Consider the following 18,383-nt stretch of genomic DNA (forward strand, 5'->3'; position numbering starts at 1 on the left):
CGTGTTTTTATCAGCCTGTGAAACCTTGTAGCTGGAAAACAATGCCTTCCAGCATTAGCTTAAGAGCTTGAGGTACTAAATGAGAAGTGGCAGCTTTTGCCCGGCCATTTTTCACACAGTTTTATACACATTTTTAAATATTGCAGAGTGGAGGAGCTCAGTACAGATGTATTTGGACTTTAGTGAGTTAGTGCAGAATTTGAGTGATGCCCTGTGAGCTACAGGGGGAGCATTTAAGAACTATGACTAGGCTTAAGCCCACTTGAGTGTCACTTGAAGCCAGCTCCAAACAAGCCTCCCATCCCTCTTCCTCACTCCACATAAAGCCTAGCCCCTGCCTTGTGACATTCATATGCTTTGGTCTTGCAGCTCCCATCAGTTAGTTCTGCTTCTCCCAGAAATGCTATTAGACACCCTGTGATGACTAGGTTTTTATAACTAGAAAGAACTAAAAATAAAACCTTCCAGGAATTTCAACTGTCCAACAGCAGCAGCAGCATGCTATTGCTAACAGGGGCACCTCTGCTGTTCCTGGGCAAACACCAAGAACTGATATATTTATACCCATATCTATATCTATGTCATTGCTTTACCATGCATATATTAAGGGAATTCAGAAGGGGAGAGGTGCCTGTGCAAAAGGCAAACAATTCTTGTGACACAGATGTTTAGGCAGATGAATAGAGCTGACCTGTGTCAGAATACTGCTGTTTCTATATAAGAAGACTCATGAAGATGAAACTAGGACTAAGCTGATGCCCAGAAAGCATGGAAACTGTAAAAATAGGGATGCCTATCAGAGTGGTTTTGTGAGTTATCCTTCCTGTCCCAAGCCTGCAGCCAGACCTTGTCCTGACACAGCACACAGCCCTCAGTACTCCCTGCTGGTTTTATTTCTGAGCTCAGCTGGTTATGGGAGTCTGAGATGGCACACACTGTTTATTCAGAGATGGAAATAACACCTTGGGTCTAAATTTTAGCAGTTCTCTTTGATATGCACACAAAGATGAAATGAAGCTTTAAAAGGAAAGACAAAGTGAGAGCTAGGCAGGACTAACTCACGTGGAAATGGCTTTCCAGAACACAGGAACACAATAGGTCTCATTCACACAATGAAAACTAACAGCTAAATGTTGCCCTAAGCCTGGCGCTCTTACCAGTCCTTCCAGGGAGACAGTTTTCAGTAAGTTATGTACAGGGGTTCCTGTAGAACCTGTAGAAATAGACACAAGAACTGGTCTATTTGCCAAGTTGGAAAGTGGAGTGAACAGAGATAAAGACTAAGAAATATGCTCTGAGGTTTTAGGTCAGAACACTTCTCTGCCCCTGAACAGACTTGCACACACAGTCACTCTGATCCAATGTACTGTGGGTTAGGAAGACATCGGCAGAAACATTCAACAGAGCATATTTTTATCACCTACTTATCTTTGAAGCATCTACCATTAGATTCCATTCCATATCACATAGAAATAAGATAAATTCATCAATGTTGCTTCTTTCCCTTTAACACAGGCCTTAGGATACAAACATCCCATTGAGGCAAGTGAGAAATACTTGCTTTCCAAAATATCTTGAATCTATCCTCAGCATAAGTTTTCCCATAGCACATCCACCCATAACAGACATTTACCAAACTGATGCATACCCATTCCAACACCTGCATGTTATATACATACACATAATCAGCCCTAATGTACTTGACCCTGAAGCACTGAGCATCATCTGGCAGCACAAAAATACCATGAGCAGCATCTGTTGTATTCCCTTTCTTCTCCTCTCCCATCCCCACACAGGGGAAAAGCCCAGGAAAGAAAGCTTTATATCAAAAGCATTTTATCACACATTAGAAGGAAAAAGCAGTATGAAATACATGTATTGCCTTGCCTGATAAGCTTGATTTCAGGAAACTGAGACAAGCTACATATAGCAAAGTTTCAGTGCAAATTAGTGCAGCTTCATTTTACTTCTGATGCTCTCTAAGGTCAAAGAGAAAGCCTTAGGGGAATTGCACTCATTCATCCAGGCAGAGCACGGCTTGTGTAAAGAACAGCAGAGACAACAAATGCCAACCTCTTTTCTTTCCAGACCAGTTTATGCAGATTTAAAACCCCTCTCTTCCTTCAAACCAGATTCACAGGAGCCCTGGCATTTGTAGGGAATAGTTGACTTTATTCCTAAATGTGTATCTCATCACCACCTGATCTTGCAGCAGTGTTGGGTGTTCTGGTCATGTATAGTGTGAGGGTACATTTAGCAAGTGGCAGGAACAGTATCTTCCTGCTGTTCCCCTCTGCTATATAAATACATAAAATGTACACTTTAATTAGCATGCAAGTACAAATATCATGCAAAGAATTGTGACAGAGGTTACTGGCTCATTAACTATTCTGTAATAAATGTAGCAATTAATGGATTATTTCCATAACACCTGTTATTGCAGTAACTCAGTATTCAGAGCGAATATTTTTATAGTAACTTCCTGGGGTTCTTTTTCCCCCCAAAGCCACACAGAAATGTACCAAACTTTGGAAAAGCACCATCAAGTACCAATAAACCTTTAAGGTAGCTGTGTTTTCTTAAGTGGGTACTGCATCACTTGCTTAGATATGTATTGATAGTTATGCTGGAGTGAGCATCATCTGCCTTTTGAATTTAACACAAATAAACCAACAGGGAATTTAATATTATTTATTATTTGGTCAAAAATATATCTTAATTAAAAGGGCAAGGCATTAAGAGATAGACTTACTTATAGCCTCAAGTCATGGCAAATATTGCTTCTGCCCTTGAGGACCAACTTCACATTTTTTCATGTTCCCAAATCCAATTGTGTCTTAGGCACTTAAATATCAGTAACAGGATTCCCCCGTGGGTACTCAGTGTACCGATGGAAATGAATCACACTGCCTCTAAAAAGTGCTGGTTTTAAATTCCTGACCTGGTTTAATACTGAATGCAGTCAAATATTGCATTTATCCAAGCTGTGTAAGCCACTATGAAGTATCCCAAGTATGGGTTTAGAGGCATCTGTATGCCAAATAAAGGCTTATAAAGAATTTATTCAATTGTTACCTATGATTTCTCTAATGCAACAACAAAATGAGCAATAGAATATTAGCATTTTCATCAGTTTTTCACCATAACCACTTTCTATCTAGCATTCAACATCCAACACCCCTACTGGATTTAAAACCATTTCTGGTTATTTCTAGAACCCTAACATAATCAACGTATCAAGCCCCCAGTTTAACTAAGGTTTATTTCACTTTTCCTTTACTGAGAAGAGACCAAATTTTCCACAGAAATGCCATGTTTAGGTGTGCCACTACACTGCCTACCATAATTTGAAACTACTTTTGTGCCCTCATGAGATGCCACCTGGAACACTGCACCCAGATCTGAGGTTCTCAGTGCAAGAAAGCCATGGACCCTGTTGGAGAAGGCTCCAGGTGTTATAACAAATGAGGGGGAGACCTTTTAGAGGGACAGATAGTGATAGGACAAGAGGGAATGGCTTTAAACTAAAAGAAGAGGTATTTAGATTGGATATTAGGAAGAAATTCTTTACTGTGAGGGCGATAAAGCATTGGCACTGGGTGCCCAAGGAAGCTGTGGATACCACAGGCCTGGTGTTCAAGGCCACGCTGGGTGAGGCTTTGAACAACTTGGTCCAGGGGAAGTGTCCCTGCCCATGGCGGAGGGTTTGGCATGAGATGATCTTTAAGGTTTCGTCCAACCCAAACCAGCCTATGATTCTGTAATTTAACACAGCAGGCTGCCCCACCTTTCAGGTCTGTCTTAATGCGCAGGCCATTGTCAAGTACTACACACCAGCTTTGAAGTTTACTGTGTCACAGCTGAGGAAGGTGCAGGAATCCTCAAAACTACTTTCATGAAGCCTAACTTTTTGCTGGAGCAAATCAGGCTCAGATGCCTTTAAAAATCCTGACTAAGGTGGCTGACACATGCCCACGGACTCTCAGAATTCGACAGGGCTTCTGAAATGTCAGTTCTTTATGACTTAATCTTTATTTAGTCTTCACATTTTAGCAAGAAATTAAAAAACCTTAAAAAAAATAAACGTTCTGTTTGAAAGACTGCTTCAGCAGCATCCTGAAAGAATTATCTCAGAGAATTGCCAGAGGCTGAACATGAATTTGATATCTGCATTTTTTAAAAAGGCTTAAACTAGGCATCATTTACAACCTCTTGCACAACTCTGGGACAACTTCTTTGTTATGAATTGCAGCTCCTTCCATTAGCCACACTTAGAGTACAGAGAATCCTGCAAGCAGGCATTTTGGGGTAGCTCACTCAAGTGCACCTGTCCTAAAGGGAATATCCAGAGATCTTATTTAAGTCAGCCGTGAGCAGAAGTACACACGAAGCAGTCAGTCCAATTCCCAAAGCACTCCTAGGCCTATGTATGGAACCAGGAATGAATGAAGATGACTCTGTCCTACTGCTCAAGAAGCTCAAAATCCAAACCTTCAAATAAAGTCAACTTTCCAGGAAACATTCTGAATTCAGAATTCACTCAAAATTGTGGTATACAAAAGACATTAAATATTTATTAAATTACAGCAGCTTTAAGCAGAAGAGCTAAAAACTTTAAAATATCCAAATTTTGGATGCATGTCTTTTCTTCATGACAATCAGTGGGTCCCTGGGATATCTGTTGGCACTTTTAAGAGTTCTTCAACTTCTTCCTGTAAAGCCTCAGCTTTTTCACTCAGCAGCATCTACAACAAGAAAAAAACCAAAGAAACAACAATTAGAAAACAAATACAAGCATTAGCATAACTCTTAGACCGATTAAAACACCAATGTTTCTTTCCAAACTTACACCTGGGTCTGTAAAAGACTTCTGCTGCTGCTCCCAGGACCACAGCAGCTTTGCCTCAAAGGACCAGGACTTTTTTGCTGATAAGTGTATATCCATATAAAGGCAGTCCCACAAAGATTCATACAGCACACAGACGGCTTTCTGGATTCTGCCATCATGTACTACACCAAATTTACAGAACATTAACAGTTTTGTCTGGAACTGTTTAGGAACATTTTTAACCTTAGACATTTATTTTCCATGTTGGAATAAACATTTTAAAGTTGTGCCTGCCAAGCTGACAACTTCTTCCTTTATTTGAAATTTCTTACTACAGCATTTTACACCAAACATGCAGGACTCCTGATATCAGCAGTTGTTTAATCCACTGCCCTGAACTGTTTGTTGCTGGCATGGAGAAGAACAGGACCCCATGCAAGCACTTTTCTAACTTCCCAGTTAGAGAAAACTCCATGAATTCAGTGTCTGAGTGTGAGGGTAGGGTAGATTGCTAGATTTGTCATCAATGTCATGACTGCATATATCCCTTTCTTTTGGCTCCCACAGCAGCAAACTAAAAAAGCAGCAAGAAGCCTACAATAACATTATCTGAACATGATCTTTTAAGTGCATAACCCCCAAAACTGGTATGCTTACTTTGTTAGAATCTGCAAACCAAAACTTTCTAATTGACTGCCTTATTTTTACACCAACCAGCCATCCTTTTATTCTGGACATTCCCTTACTTCACCAAGAGCTTGCTCTTTTTAGTAGAATCAAACATGAAGCCAATACCATTGCAATAGCAGATGATGAATGGAGATAGAGAGAGAATACCATCCCTTGATATCAAGTATTTCCTGTATTTTTTGTTTAGACACAACTCAAGTGTTTGTTACAGAACCTGCATATTCGAAATGGAAAAGACAGGAAAGAATAACAGGCCATGACAAAAGCAACCTAAACAGGTAAAGTTAACCCTGCACTTTGTTGGTATCCATTTCTACAACCCTACAAATCCTGGGTTTTGTCACAACTACCACTAGAACTTCTGTGAGATAAGTCCTAAGATACTGGCAGAACTGAGCATTTCAAGTATCAAACAAGCTGTCAAGCATTTTTTGCCCTTTGCAGCCCCTCTTGCAGAAAAGCAGCACCACTTGCACTATCCTGTACACAACAGATTGTTCCTAATACAGATCAGCATTTGGATCACAAACATCCACTAATGCCTTTGGTGGTAAATGGAATCCTTCCCTTTTGATGTCATTCAAACATCCACTTTTGACATGTTGGAGTTCTGAAGCAGGTTTTTATAGCTTTGTTTCTAACTCACCTTTGCAGATGAAATGATTTGTTTGGCTTGACGTCGTGACAAGTGCTCAATCATCCTCACCAGAGTTTCTGGATTTGCATTAGCCAAGTGTGCTAAAGTTTTGTATCCTGCATTGTAAAGCTGTTTTGCTCGTGCCTGAAAGTACAGAATTGTTTTAAGATTATCAAAATAGGAAATAACAATTACTGGTAAGTGCCAATCTCTGCACCAACCTCAAACATTTCATTCTGCAAATCAATCCAACTCTCTTTTTCTAACATGAATACTCATTGAGCATCTTTATAGCACAAAAACACAGCTTTACCACTAAGATTCACCATCCTAGCAATCTTACCCGGCTCTTAGGAACCCATTTGCCTTTATTTTCTCTGAGCCTAGATGATACCAACACTGCTGTCTTCTCTTGTTATGATGTTTTCTGCATTCACTGTCATTGACAGCAATGACAGTCCCACATTCTTTGGAAGTGTCTGAACTGTTTAACTTCTCAGATTAAAACTTCACTGCCACTAAATCCAGTGGTTTTCTGACACACTGATTCTACAATATGCTGGACAGGCAAGTTAAGTCATTTTGCAAAGAGCAGAACCTTGGACTGAAGACCCAAAAGCACTTTTATTTTAATAGGAGTCTTTGATTCAGAGACTGGTTAAGTTTCTTATTTAAAATACATGCAGTACTGCAAGTGATTGCCAAAGCCAAAGTTCCCAACAGGACTTTGCATATTTCTGTAAGGATTTCCTAACTTGAATATGTAAATTCTTATTCCTCTTTGCTCCCATGAACTGAAGAATCCTTACCACAAAAGAAATTTGAACTCTGTTTTCCAACAGAGTATACAGCTAAATTATTGTCCAAATGCAGCATTTTCATAGTTGCTGTGACAGCAGCCAGAAGAAAAACATTGGCTCCAGCTCCCACTTCCTCAACAGATCATTTTTCGCCTAACCTCCAGACTGTTGTGGAATATCTCTGAATTATGCTGAATTCCCAGTAACAAATTAGCTTGGTCTTCCAGATACATTTGAAAGGCACAGTAACATTTAGCACACAAGTTAACATTGAAAAGTTTCATCCAGTCAGGTTTACTGACCTCTAGGACACCTGCTACCTCCATCAGGGGGATGAGTTCTGTCTTAACACAGTATGTCAATTGCTTGGTAAGTTCCGTCAGCAAGGCTTTATAAACCCAGAATTCTTCCAATTCCTGCAGAGACAGAGATTGCTAAAATTCAGCTCCACAGTTCTGCATTTGGGAAATATGACTGACAAAACTCTGCTATGGCAACAAGCATATATTGGGCTTTTAGACAGGGGAAGCACTATTATTTCTAGTCATCCTTTCAGCAGAGTTGCAGAGGTGTATTCAGCATTCCTCAGCTGAACATAGCAAAGCTGGGGCAATTCTTAAGGATAAGCAATGCATTATTTCAATTATTTCACCAATACGACTGGCAATGATCAATGCCCTGTACAATTTGTGTATTTTCACATTCTCAGTGCATTGAGCTTGCTTTTACTATTAGAAATGTCGTTGTATGAACATGCTTTACTCAATAGAAAAAATAACATAGAACAGGAAAGGTGAAAAAACATTTTTGCACAGGAAAGGTGCACCTGTACTCAGGTCTAAAGTGAGAGAACAAAACTCCAGATTTTGCAAAACCAAACCACAAAGAATTTCTTTACATTCTTGTGACACAGTACCTCACAGAAATGTAGAAGGCAGGATGCAAAGGAGGCAGCAGAACTGAGGAGATTTTGCACATATCCCCGGGACATGTTAAATTTCTCTGAAACACTCCATATATTGGTCTCTTTCAGTAGGGCATAGAGGACAAACGTCAGGTAGAGCCTGTTCACCACAGCATTGTCCACATTCTAGGAATAAGACAAGCTAGAATTCAGAGCCAGTATCACACTGCACATGTTCATGTACTACAAGGCAAATCTCTTCATCTCTACTCCCTTCACAGCTTTAAAACATTTCTTTATTACACACAAAGACATTAAAACATTAAGAAAACCAACCAATGAGATTAAAAGAACTTCAGTAATCAGAACAGCAATAAACAGCACTAGCAGAAGAATAATCTGGAATTTGTAAATAATCAAATGAAATGACTAAACTGTCACCTTAGGTATGAGAAATTTCCAACCTACCTTTCTGATGGCTTGACCAGAAGCCTTTTTTGTAATAAAACTTTCAGGTACTCCCACAATTTCTGCTACTTTTTGCTCTGCTGCACTTAGTTGGTTGAACTAAAATAAAATTTTATAAAGAATTTTCAGATATTTAGTTCTCTTAATATTATAGAAAACACAAGTGTATTATTTACAGTGCAACAATGTTTTTCAGTATCTTCATATAATCAGCAGAGCAGCACGACAGTCACCAGACACAGGCAGCTCTGAAGCTTCTTTGCCTATTTGTTTGAATTATCTGCAACTGTCCATCTCTGAATGCCTCATTTTAACAGAATTAAATAGATTCTAGTGCTCCCCCAATTAAAAAAAACCAGCATATTTGCCAGACTGTTACCCCACTTCATGTCCTGTGTGTGCAAACCCCCTGCACATTGATTACACAGGATTACTGAATGCCCCAATGCATGTTTGCTAGCAATTTCTCACCTGTCTCAAGTATATCATCCAATCTGGGCTACAGGTAGAAGTCATATCATAGGGAGTTGACAGATATAGGAGATGAAGATTGCTCTCGAGAACCAGCCCCTCCAAACCCTTCTTTAATTCTCTGTACAGAAGATTGCAGTATGCCAAGTCTATTGAGCCTAGAATAACCACACAGGGTAAGAATAAGCACAATTATAAACAGGCACACAAAGTTAAATGAAGTACATTCTAACAAAGAGTCAGTATTGTCTTTACCTTCCACAAAAGCTTGTTATGCCTTCTGAACTGGAGAGAAGTATCTGTAACCTGAATAACTGTTATAACTGAACATGAGCACTGAAGCAAAGCTGAGGAGAGGCAGTCACCTATTTTCACATATGTTCATTCTGTGTGGTTTTGGAGTGCTTGTGAAATGCCTTGGCTTTACTGAAATCCTGCAGTAATGCAGTAGATTGACGAAACCCTTCAGACTCATCCTATTTCAATTACATTCCATACCCCAAAATCTTTATGGTATGACAGGAAAACAGAACTTCCTGACGTACTTATTTTAATTACAATTTGTCTACTTGTCATATACTCCCTTTCCCTCTTAAGCTTTCCAAGAAATCCTTCTATTTACAATAATCTGTTCATAACAATTAATTGTAAAACAAGGTCCTGAGCCACTTTGATTACAACCACTAGATCAAGTGTTTAAGTGGTTTTTTTAGGGATACAGTTCTGGTTTTGTTCCCAGTGGGATCAATATTATCACACTCCATTTCCATCACATCCAGTCATGTGCTACTTCACTCCCATTTTCAGTCCACTACATCATGTAGTAAAACTCTTCCTCTACAACTTATTTTTCATTGCAGTTTAATAATAAGAATAAAAAAAGCCTTACCCTTATATGTAGCTTTACCCAAGGGTGTGATTGTCAGGGTAGATTTGGAATTGTGGTCCTTCTCAGATATTCTTCCTTTTAGGAGTCCTTTTTCTATTAGATTTTCCAGCCCATCTTTAATTACCTCTGAGAGGCTCTTCTCTTTAGACACCAGCTGCTGCTGAACACCCAGCAATGTACAGCACATAAAATTGTCCACTTCCTCATGGGTAACTGCTATCTGCACCAGTTTGGGAAGTGATTAGCATATTTAAAGTTATAATTTCACACATTTAATAAGACATCGGAAAAAAATTACTGAATAAAGAAAGAGTTTGTGTTTCTATAGAAATACATCTCAACAAATAGAATGATAGATACTCAGTGGTGGATCTGATGGACTACTCTCCATCTGTACTATTATTCTAGCTACTGCATCATGTTAACTTGTTTCTACTGTTTCTATTTGTATTTTGAATCAAGTAGCAGAAATAGAAATATTGATATTCTATTGTATAATGAGGTAGACGTAATTTTTGCTTTTACACATAAGGTAATTGTTGTGTTACATGAACACTCATGGAGTTAAATGAAAAGATCTAATCTAATAAGGACAAAAACTTGATAAAAGCTGTTCTGAACTTGCAAGCCCTGTCTTTTTCTACAGAATCAATAGATGACATTTTCTTGGCATTTCCAAGCACTTAAGTTACTCACAGAGAAGAGTTAATTGATACCTTCAGTCCAACCAAAGATAACAACAGGCTCTGCATTCCCTTGGTCAACTCCAGCAGAAGATTGCTGTAGCAATTCTCCAAAGGACTGTGAACTAAATCCTGAACCTAAAAGGGGCAAGGAATATATTAGTACAGAGTATTAACTTTACAGTGCTAATTTTACACTTTAAAAAAATCAAACCTGATATGCATGATTCAGATTATAAAGAAAATAAGGGTAAATGAAACAGTAAAGAAAAGTTTACAGTTCCCATCTGAAAACAAGCCACATAAAGGTAGTTTAAAGGTATTATTACATACTTACAACTTTAAGAGGTGAACGAAAATTAAACTAGGCAGCTTGGCTCCTCCTGTTTATTTCACCATCTTAAACCAGCAATTTAAATTACCAACAGCTTTGTAAATATTACCAAGTGTTTGTCTTTTTCTTGCACTATGAGAATACTTTCTCCAGCACTGTCAATACCAGCTCGACCAGCTCTGCCAATCATCTGTTTATACTGGTTCTTCTTCAGGAAGTCATTTCCAACATAAGGCGCTCTGAGAATCACCCTGCAAAGAAGCCTTGAATAAGTTATTCTTCATATTCAAATTACTAAAGCATCAATGAAATGTTACAAATTCAAATTCATTCTTTATATGTGCCCCTTACCTCATAACTAATAAAAATCAAATGCACCTCTTTGGACAGGTGTGTAAATCAATTGTAAAGCAATAAATTATTTAAGGTGCATTAAATGTGCTCACAGAAGTGGATTCTTAGCAAACAATCTTTGGTCACACAGAGTACAGCAGCCCTATCATCAGAACTTGTATATGAAAAGATAACACATTTTTTGTATTAAAACATATTCCAACTGTAACTCCTTACAAAAGGTTTGTTTTACTATTTAAACACTTCTCTTACGACAGCATCTAAAGAAACCACTGTACTCTTGAATAACACTACTAAAAACACTAAAGCAATTTTCAATTTATTTGGACTTCCTTAATCCATTTAGATAAGTACCCTTCAGTGATGTACTCTGAGGTACTTCCTACTGATTCACATTTCCTACATAAATACTGCAGAGTCTTGTGTCCCACATTGAACACAAAATCCTTATACTTCCAATTTGCCGGTAAAAGTGCAAACAAGCTTTAAATAGCACTGAGATTTCCAGATTATTAAAGAATTATTTTTTTTAAACAAAGCAAAAAAATCAATGCAAAAATTAAATGTTTTAGCTACTAACCTTCTAGCTGGCAGGTTGACTCCAGCAGCTAGAGTGGCTGTGCAAGCAAGCAGACACAGGACACCTGAAGAATAAGCTTCCTCTATGCTTTTTCTTTCATCATTTGTAAGGCCACTATGGTGATAGGCAATACCAAAAGGGATTGTTTGCTTCAAAACAGGACAGACACTTCCATTTCCAATACTCTTTAGGTTCTTGATGAGATCTTGTTTTTCTTCCTCCCTGTGAGCTCTAAATTCTCTTGGAGGAGGAAAAGCATTTTTTAAGACTTTGATCAATCATTAACTAAAACGAAAATAAAAACGAAGAGACACGCTTACTGTCTACTTCTGTTCATCACCGATTCCTCTAACATCTAAGTTGGAGAAATAGTTATTTCCAGTAACTTTGAAACAGCAATACACAGAAGGCTGATTGAGTTGCAATAGAACCTTTCTTGTTTGGAAACACAGGAAGAGAAGGGATCAAATACTGGCTGCTTTAGGTGTTACAACTCAGATTTCCAAAGTGGGTATGGAACGGAGATATTCAACTGACTACCAAAGCACATGGCCAAGTGCCAGGAGATGGAGAAAAACATTTGTTTTCTAAGCTTCCAGAAACCAGTGCCAAAGGGATATAAAGATTAATTTAGTATGCTTTTCCTTCTTCTCTTTAGTATTTGTTCTCTGACAATCATCTTTTTCAACTGTTTTGATATAAAATTAAGAACTTTTTAAAAAACTTTTATTTAATAAGCCGTTTGCAATTTGCTATCACTTGTGCAGTTAGCAACTTTATATGATTCCATGTTCAAAGCATTTACTTCTAATCCCCAGAGAAACACACTTGCAAACTAGATGACAAAAAATCCTAAATTGTAAGCAATTATTTCACATTTAATTATAAAAAAATAAGGGCAGAAACTTACTTCTTGAGGTACTTGCACACCATTGAAGCCACATTTTCACAATTCTTTTTAGTGGGACAAAAGATTAGGCAAGAATATTTAGGAATAACTTCAGTAACCAGTGCAATGATGTGGTCAGGATCTGCTTTCTCCAGATTACTAGAATACTGTAATAAGCACAGATTGACAAACATTTAAACTTAGGAATGAAGTCATAACCTAAATATTCAATACTTGTTGTCAACCATTGCTTGAATACTCCCATTGGATTTCATGTGACATAATTCCAAGAAGTTGTAGGATAAGCTCTTCTCCTAATCCTCACTTGATCTAACTTAAGGGATACATGGATATACAAATCAAATTCTTTGCTTTTCCCCTTAATACTTCATTTTCTTTTAGCAACACTTGTGATACTGGCTGTCTACCATTAGACATACTTTTCTTTCTAAAGGTTGAAATGAATCCCTACAAGGCAGTAGTAAAGGTATCTTCTTTCAGTTTTGTCTGAGAGGGACCAACTGTTGAGAAAATCTAGCCCTAAACATAAAACCTTGAGCATTTAGAACACTCAAACATCTTACCCTTCACATGTCAAAATACTGAATAAACCTCTACCTCGAGGAGTAAAAAAGAAGTGACAATCAAGCATTCAGTTTTTTAAGGCTTTTTTCCTTCCCAAAGCTAACCACGTCTTTCTCGTGGGTACCAGAAATAAATTATCATGTTTAAGTAATTTCTCTAGTAAAAGATCTGTAAGTAAATCAGTGTAAAATAATGCATTTCACAACAGTTTGAAGAAACTATAAGCACTTTGTTCTCACCTTGAAATTAAGGAGGCGTGAAAAAGCAAAGCCATTTTCTGTTTTGCTGTCAACTGCATAAATGGTGTCTTGTACCTTTATGTATTCCTTTAATTCTACCTAGCAAGACAGAAGCCACAGAGAGAAACTTTAGTTCAATTACTTAGTTTTCTCTAAAGCTATTGCTGATGTACAGCTACAGCTTTTCTCTAAGCATCACAAGTCATATACATACTTGCACATAAGCACATGCTTCAGAATTTTTAAGAGAACTTAATTTTTTAAATTATTTGCCTTGATAAAGCATGGAATCATAATGAAGAATGCCAAAACTGTATGAACCAAGAACTATTTATAAACCATGCAGTCCTTTACAGCATACAAGAACCAGCAGTACAAATTCTAGTTACACCAAATGGACAGCAATGATTAATCACAGTAGCTGTAATTTAGGAATTGCTTAAGTTAAAATGAAACAAATGCCTTAGCAGAACAGTATAAAGGTTATTGCATTTGAGTATTTTGAAGTTTATAGTGCTATTTATTGTATTGTTAGCAATTAGAGAGCAATAGCAGGCCTTACATTATACTGTGCAATTAAGCACAAAATCTGTGATACAGTCCTTAACAGATTTACTATGACTTTAAAGGCAAATATCTTCTTTACTAGTCTCTGGTGTCTTGTATACAGACCGGTCTAAAATTATTGGTGTAGTACTCCGCTTGCAGGAACTTCTGCAGGTCTCCAACGTTATTTAATGTTGCACTCATGCCAATGATCTGTGTCTTTTCTATAAGACAGAAGTTGAGATGAATTTATTGTCACATTACCAATTTTTAACACTTCTGTTCAGTATTAAAGTCATGAGACTCCTTCTTCATCATCACTCTTTTCAAAATGCCAAAGTAGCAGGTTTGAAGGGAAAGGCCGCTACTAAAGAAATACTAACTAATGAAGAAACAATACTAAGTTACAAAATACTGAGACTTAAATGTAAATAAAGAAGCATTTAATCGGATGCCCAAAGGGCTCCTACAAAGAGATGGAAGACATTTGACAATACTCAGGATTTCACAGAGAAGTATCAAAAGAACTTCAAAATCACTCTAAAATCGTTAGAGGGTCAATTAACACTTAAATGAGTAAACGCTGTTAATACATAGAGTCATGCCATGTTTTTCAAAAGCAGCCAAAGCAGCACAAATCCAGAAAGTGAGAGTGTGACTTCTCTCAGAGAGGCCACGACTAAAAAACGTTAATGACATTAACTGTAGCCATGACTTACTACTGGTGTAAAGAATTTTTGCCAGAGTGATTTCCAGTATTGCTCCACGACTTCCCTCCCCGAGCATATGCAGCTGTGCACAGAAGAGAAAAAGAAAAGGCAAGAATGCTGCTGAGTTGAGTTATTTCTAAAAAAAGCTCAAAAATATATAGACCTAAAGAAATGCTACAGTACTGTCTTCGCTGGACTTCCCCATGGTATCCTTTGTGTAAATTTGGATTGTTAAGTTCAGATTAATAACCTCACTTAAAAAGTATTTAAGAATCACAGAAAAACAGACTCATGGGCAAATGAAGACAACAAGACAAACCTTCCATTTAACTAGAGGACAACTGACATAAACATTTAACTCTTGAAAGTAAACAGTCAGTGTGGAGATCTTTGTATTCCCCAGCCTGAGGCAATTTTCAACAAAACACGGTTTAAGCAACACTTAAGAGTAAAAACATTCCTAGCAGCCAGCTTCCAGAAGAAGCAGAAGTTCGTGCTTCAGCTGCCCTCTGTTTAGAAGCTAAGATGCCAAAGTATGGTCAGTCAGCCTGAAGAATTCCACGAATTAAGATCCTAGCTAGATGTTACAATGTTTTTCAACCCCACAATCAATCCTTGGCAGTGCAACAACTCAGCCCCACCACTGCGAGAGGCAATTCTCACGGCCAAATGTTACTTGGTATTTTTTCTTTTTTGTCAATGTTTCACTGAGTCATTAATACCAGACACAAAGTTGCATGGTTCCACATCTAAGAGTTAAGTTCTAGCCTTCAGAAAGTACATTCCGTACAATTAAAATTCTTAGTGCTTTTTGGCAACTCATTAGAGACTTCTAAAAGACAAGTAGTTCAATTCACCATCAACCACTACCACAGCAGATCCCTCAATATAAATCTATTACTCTGAAATAGCAATAAATGCTTCACTTAAAACAAACAAACAAACAAACAAACAACAAAACCCCCAAAAAACTCCAACTTTCAGAATCACAGAATTATGCACCAATTCAGAACATAGAAAATAAAAGTAGTTTTCATGATGAACACTCTTCAGCAAAACCAAGCAGGTAAAGAACTGCTCCTTCCGAAATAAATGCTCATTAGAACCCTAAAAGAACTTGCATCTGATAAATGTGAGTACATCTTGTGGCCTACCTCATCAACCACAACCAGGCCGAGGTCATAGATCCTTTCTGTTTCAATTAAGGAGTTCACCAGAGCGTGTCCTTTCTCTATAGTAGCAATATAAAGAGATTTTTTTACTCTCCTTTTGACTGGTGGAAATCGTCCTTTACTTCCCGCATATTCTTCAACCAGGAAACCCAATTCTATCCCAAAACTCGACAAACCCCTAACCTATAAAAGAAAATCAATTAGAGAACAAATTCACACTCATTTTGGATTTCATTTCCCATTTTTTGGAGCTGCCTCAAGAACTCAACGTTCAGAAAACCAACCCATTCATTAATGAGTGAATTAATGAAAACATATTAGCTAAGAATATTCCAGCTACAGAATTGAACTGTCTACACTATGAAGTTGTTCTCTAATACTATCCCCTTACACCAAAACATGTTAGTTTTTATTTCAAGATCACTTCTTTAGCAAGTTGGGCAGCACAGCCCTTAGGCTGCAGAACTAAACAAAACATCCCCAAAAGCCATTCTTTCAAAGTTCAGCACCCTTTACTTCACAACTCAACATCTTCACCTCATGATTTCTGTCTGTTCCATTGCAAAATTACTGACCCTCAGAGCAGCATTTAGGAGAGGTCACTCACTTCCCACCATATATTCATAAAAACCTTGCTGGAAACCAGGCAAGTGAGCAAATAAATAAAGTATATCAGGAAAGATTTATATCAAACAGAGCAGCACCAGAAATACTGCATCCAGACCTTTTCTTGGACAATGGCAACATATGGCAGGATCATCAGGACATCCTTCTGCCTGCAGAGTAATTCTTGGAGAATTATTATTTCAGCTACGAGAGTTTTTCCACCACCGGTTGGCAATGAGTATATCAGATTCCTCCTCTGCTGTAGGGATTCTAGCATTAAGCAATCATGCTGCCATTCTGCAAAACGAAAAGGGAACTATCAGCAACCCCAAGGGCATGTGAGTTGATACCAAAATGCCTCAAAAAAAGCACTTAAAGCCTTCAGTGATGGTGACTTCCAAAGTATTCTGTAATCCAGAAGGATACCATCCAGCCATTCCATCCATCTAAAACACCAAAACAGCCACTTCCTAAAACAGCACAACTGCTTTCCAACGTGGTTTACCTTAAGCATTACCTTAAATATTTTTACAGTATAATGGGTGAAACAGACAATATTCCACTAGCAATTCTTTTTTTTTTTTTTTTTTCCCCACAGACTATTAGTTACACTACCATAAAGTGTTTCAATCCCTCGAAGTTGTCTGAATAAATCTTTAACCTTGCTAGGTAATCCATAAAAAGGGCCTTTGTCAACAGAAGAAGATTCAATGACTTTCCTAGCCACAAAAATCTCTTCAGATAAAACAGCTTCTTTGAGCTGCTTTGTCTTGGAGACCTGCAGAGTCTGGGCTCTGGCATTTCCAGTCATAGCACTTTTCAGGTGATCTTTGAGACTTTCAGTTTTAAATGAAACACACTTGGAATGTGAGGAAGAGTCAGGAGGCCTGTTCCTGTGTTCAGTACCAGCAGAAAACGTCAATGGGTCCCTGATTTTGTCTGAGGAAGAACTCACATGTTCATCCCTCCCTTTTGAGACTGGAGATGTTCTCGAAGCAGAAGAAAGTTCATCCATTTTTTCAAAATACAGAAGTTGTGACAATGGCAAGTCATCTAAAATAGACTCAGTTAATTCTTGATTGCCATCAACTGGGTCACTGTCCCGCATTTGGCAAGCACCCTCTTTGTCACTTTTAAGGACAACGACATTTTCTGAAGGCGAAGAGTTATCTTGCTCTTTCTGGTGAACTCCTGATTGGAGGCTCCCACATACGATCTCTCCAGCTGCTTTCACATCCACATTTTTATCCTGCAGGTATTTGTGTTCAATGTCATCCACTTGAGCCACCAATGAATCGTTCCCATAGAAGCTGTCATAGTCGCCAAACATATCCTCCTCGCTATCGTTAGTGCACTGCAAAAACGAAACAGGAGTTATTAACACCCTGAGGCAACGCCACAGGAGGCAGAATAACTTACAGGGCACAAACATCAGAGCCAAGTCACCTAAGTCTGCCCCAGCTTTACACAGAAGCATTTTGTCTAAGTCGTCTGAGGAAAACCCGGCTTGGGTTCTGAAGGAATGCCTTGACTCAGCGCAGCCGATATCCTGCAAGCAGGAGGATGCGTGCGCAGAGAGATGACAGAGATGAATTTTTTTTAAAGCTTAAGCCAGACGGCATCATACCCTCTCATACAAAGTGGGGCCCTTCCCGACACAAGCCACCCTCCCAGACGGAGCTGCCCCGCCTCGCCCCCAGCCCCAGGGTCCCGCCGTCCCCTACCGGGGCCTCGGCCGGGGCTCCCTCGCCACCACTGCTCGGTCTCTTGCGAGCCACCGGCGAGCTGGCGGCGACGGGCTGCGCCGGGGCCCGGCTCCGCTTGCGCTCCGAGCTGGAGCGGTTCTTCCTCCGCACGGCGAGCCGGGGCTCGGCCATGGCCGGGCTGCGCGGGGCCGGCGCGGCGCCCTCACGGCCGCGGCGGGACACGGGCAGAGGCCGCGGGGCCGCCCCGGGGAGCCATGGCGGGAGCGGGCACTTCCGGCAACACCGCGCCGGG

At 39.0% G+C, this 18,383-nt stretch overlaps 1 protein-coding gene across 3 annotated transcripts; it reads right to left on the bottom strand.

Annotated features, from left to right (window-relative positions):
• Nucleotides 1-4,546: 4,546 nt before the first annotated feature.
• Nucleotides 4,547-18,347, bottom strand: HELQ (helicase, POLQ like). 3 transcript variants are annotated; one of them, XM_066186477.1, is made up of 18 exons: nt 18,110-18,347; nt 17,001-17,739; nt 16,504-16,682; nt 15,762-15,962; nt 14,617-14,689; nt 14,024-14,121; nt 13,352-13,450; nt 12,549-12,694; nt 11,639-11,878; nt 10,814-10,955; nt 10,404-10,508; nt 9,688-9,907; nt 8,799-8,956; nt 8,328-8,426; nt 7,872-8,045; nt 7,258-7,371; nt 6,165-6,299; nt 4,547-4,745 (listed from the first exon to the last, which is right to left on the bottom strand). In XM_066186477.1, exons 1-18 carry the CDS (start codon nt 18,260-18,262, stop codon nt 4,659-4,661), a joined length of 3,162 nt encoding a protein of 1,053 aa, XP_066042574.1. In that variant the 5' UTR covers nt 18,263-18,347; the 3' UTR covers nt 4,547-4,658. The 3 variants fall into 3 exon arrangements, with proteins under 3 accessions (XP_066042574.1, XP_066042575.1, XP_066042576.1); XM_066186478.1 differs by lacking the exon at nt 18,110-18,347 and adding an exon at nt 17,832-17,914; XM_066186479.1 differs by lacking the exons at nt 14,024-14,121; nt 17,001-17,739; nt 18,110-18,347 and having other exon boundaries at nt 15,762-15,838; nt 16,504-16,591.
• Between the last annotated feature and the right edge of the window lie 36 nt (nt 18,348-18,383).

This window comes from Chamaea fasciata, unplaced genomic scaffold (assembly GCF_029207755.1).
Source record: "Chamaea fasciata isolate MVZ Bird 193981 ecotype frontalis unplaced genomic scaffold, bChaFas1.0.hap1 SCAF_6, whole genome shotgun sequence".
NCBI lineage: Eukaryota > Metazoa > Chordata > Aves > Passeriformes > Sylviidae > Chamaea > Chamaea fasciata.

Coding starts and splice junctions, on each gene's coding strand:
- HELQ (XM_066186477.1), bottom strand. CDS start 18,262: ATGGCCGAGCCCCGGCTCGCCGTGCGGAGGAAGAACCGCTCCAGCTCG. Junction 10,956..11,638: donor GTCAACCTGCCAGCTAGAAG/GTTAGTAGCTAA, acceptor GCTTCTTTGCAG/GGTGATTCTCAGAGCGCCTT. Junction 4,746..6,164: donor AAATCATTTCATCTGCAAAG/GTGAGTTAGAAA, acceptor TTCTTGTTGTAG/ATGCTGCTGAGTGAAAAAGC.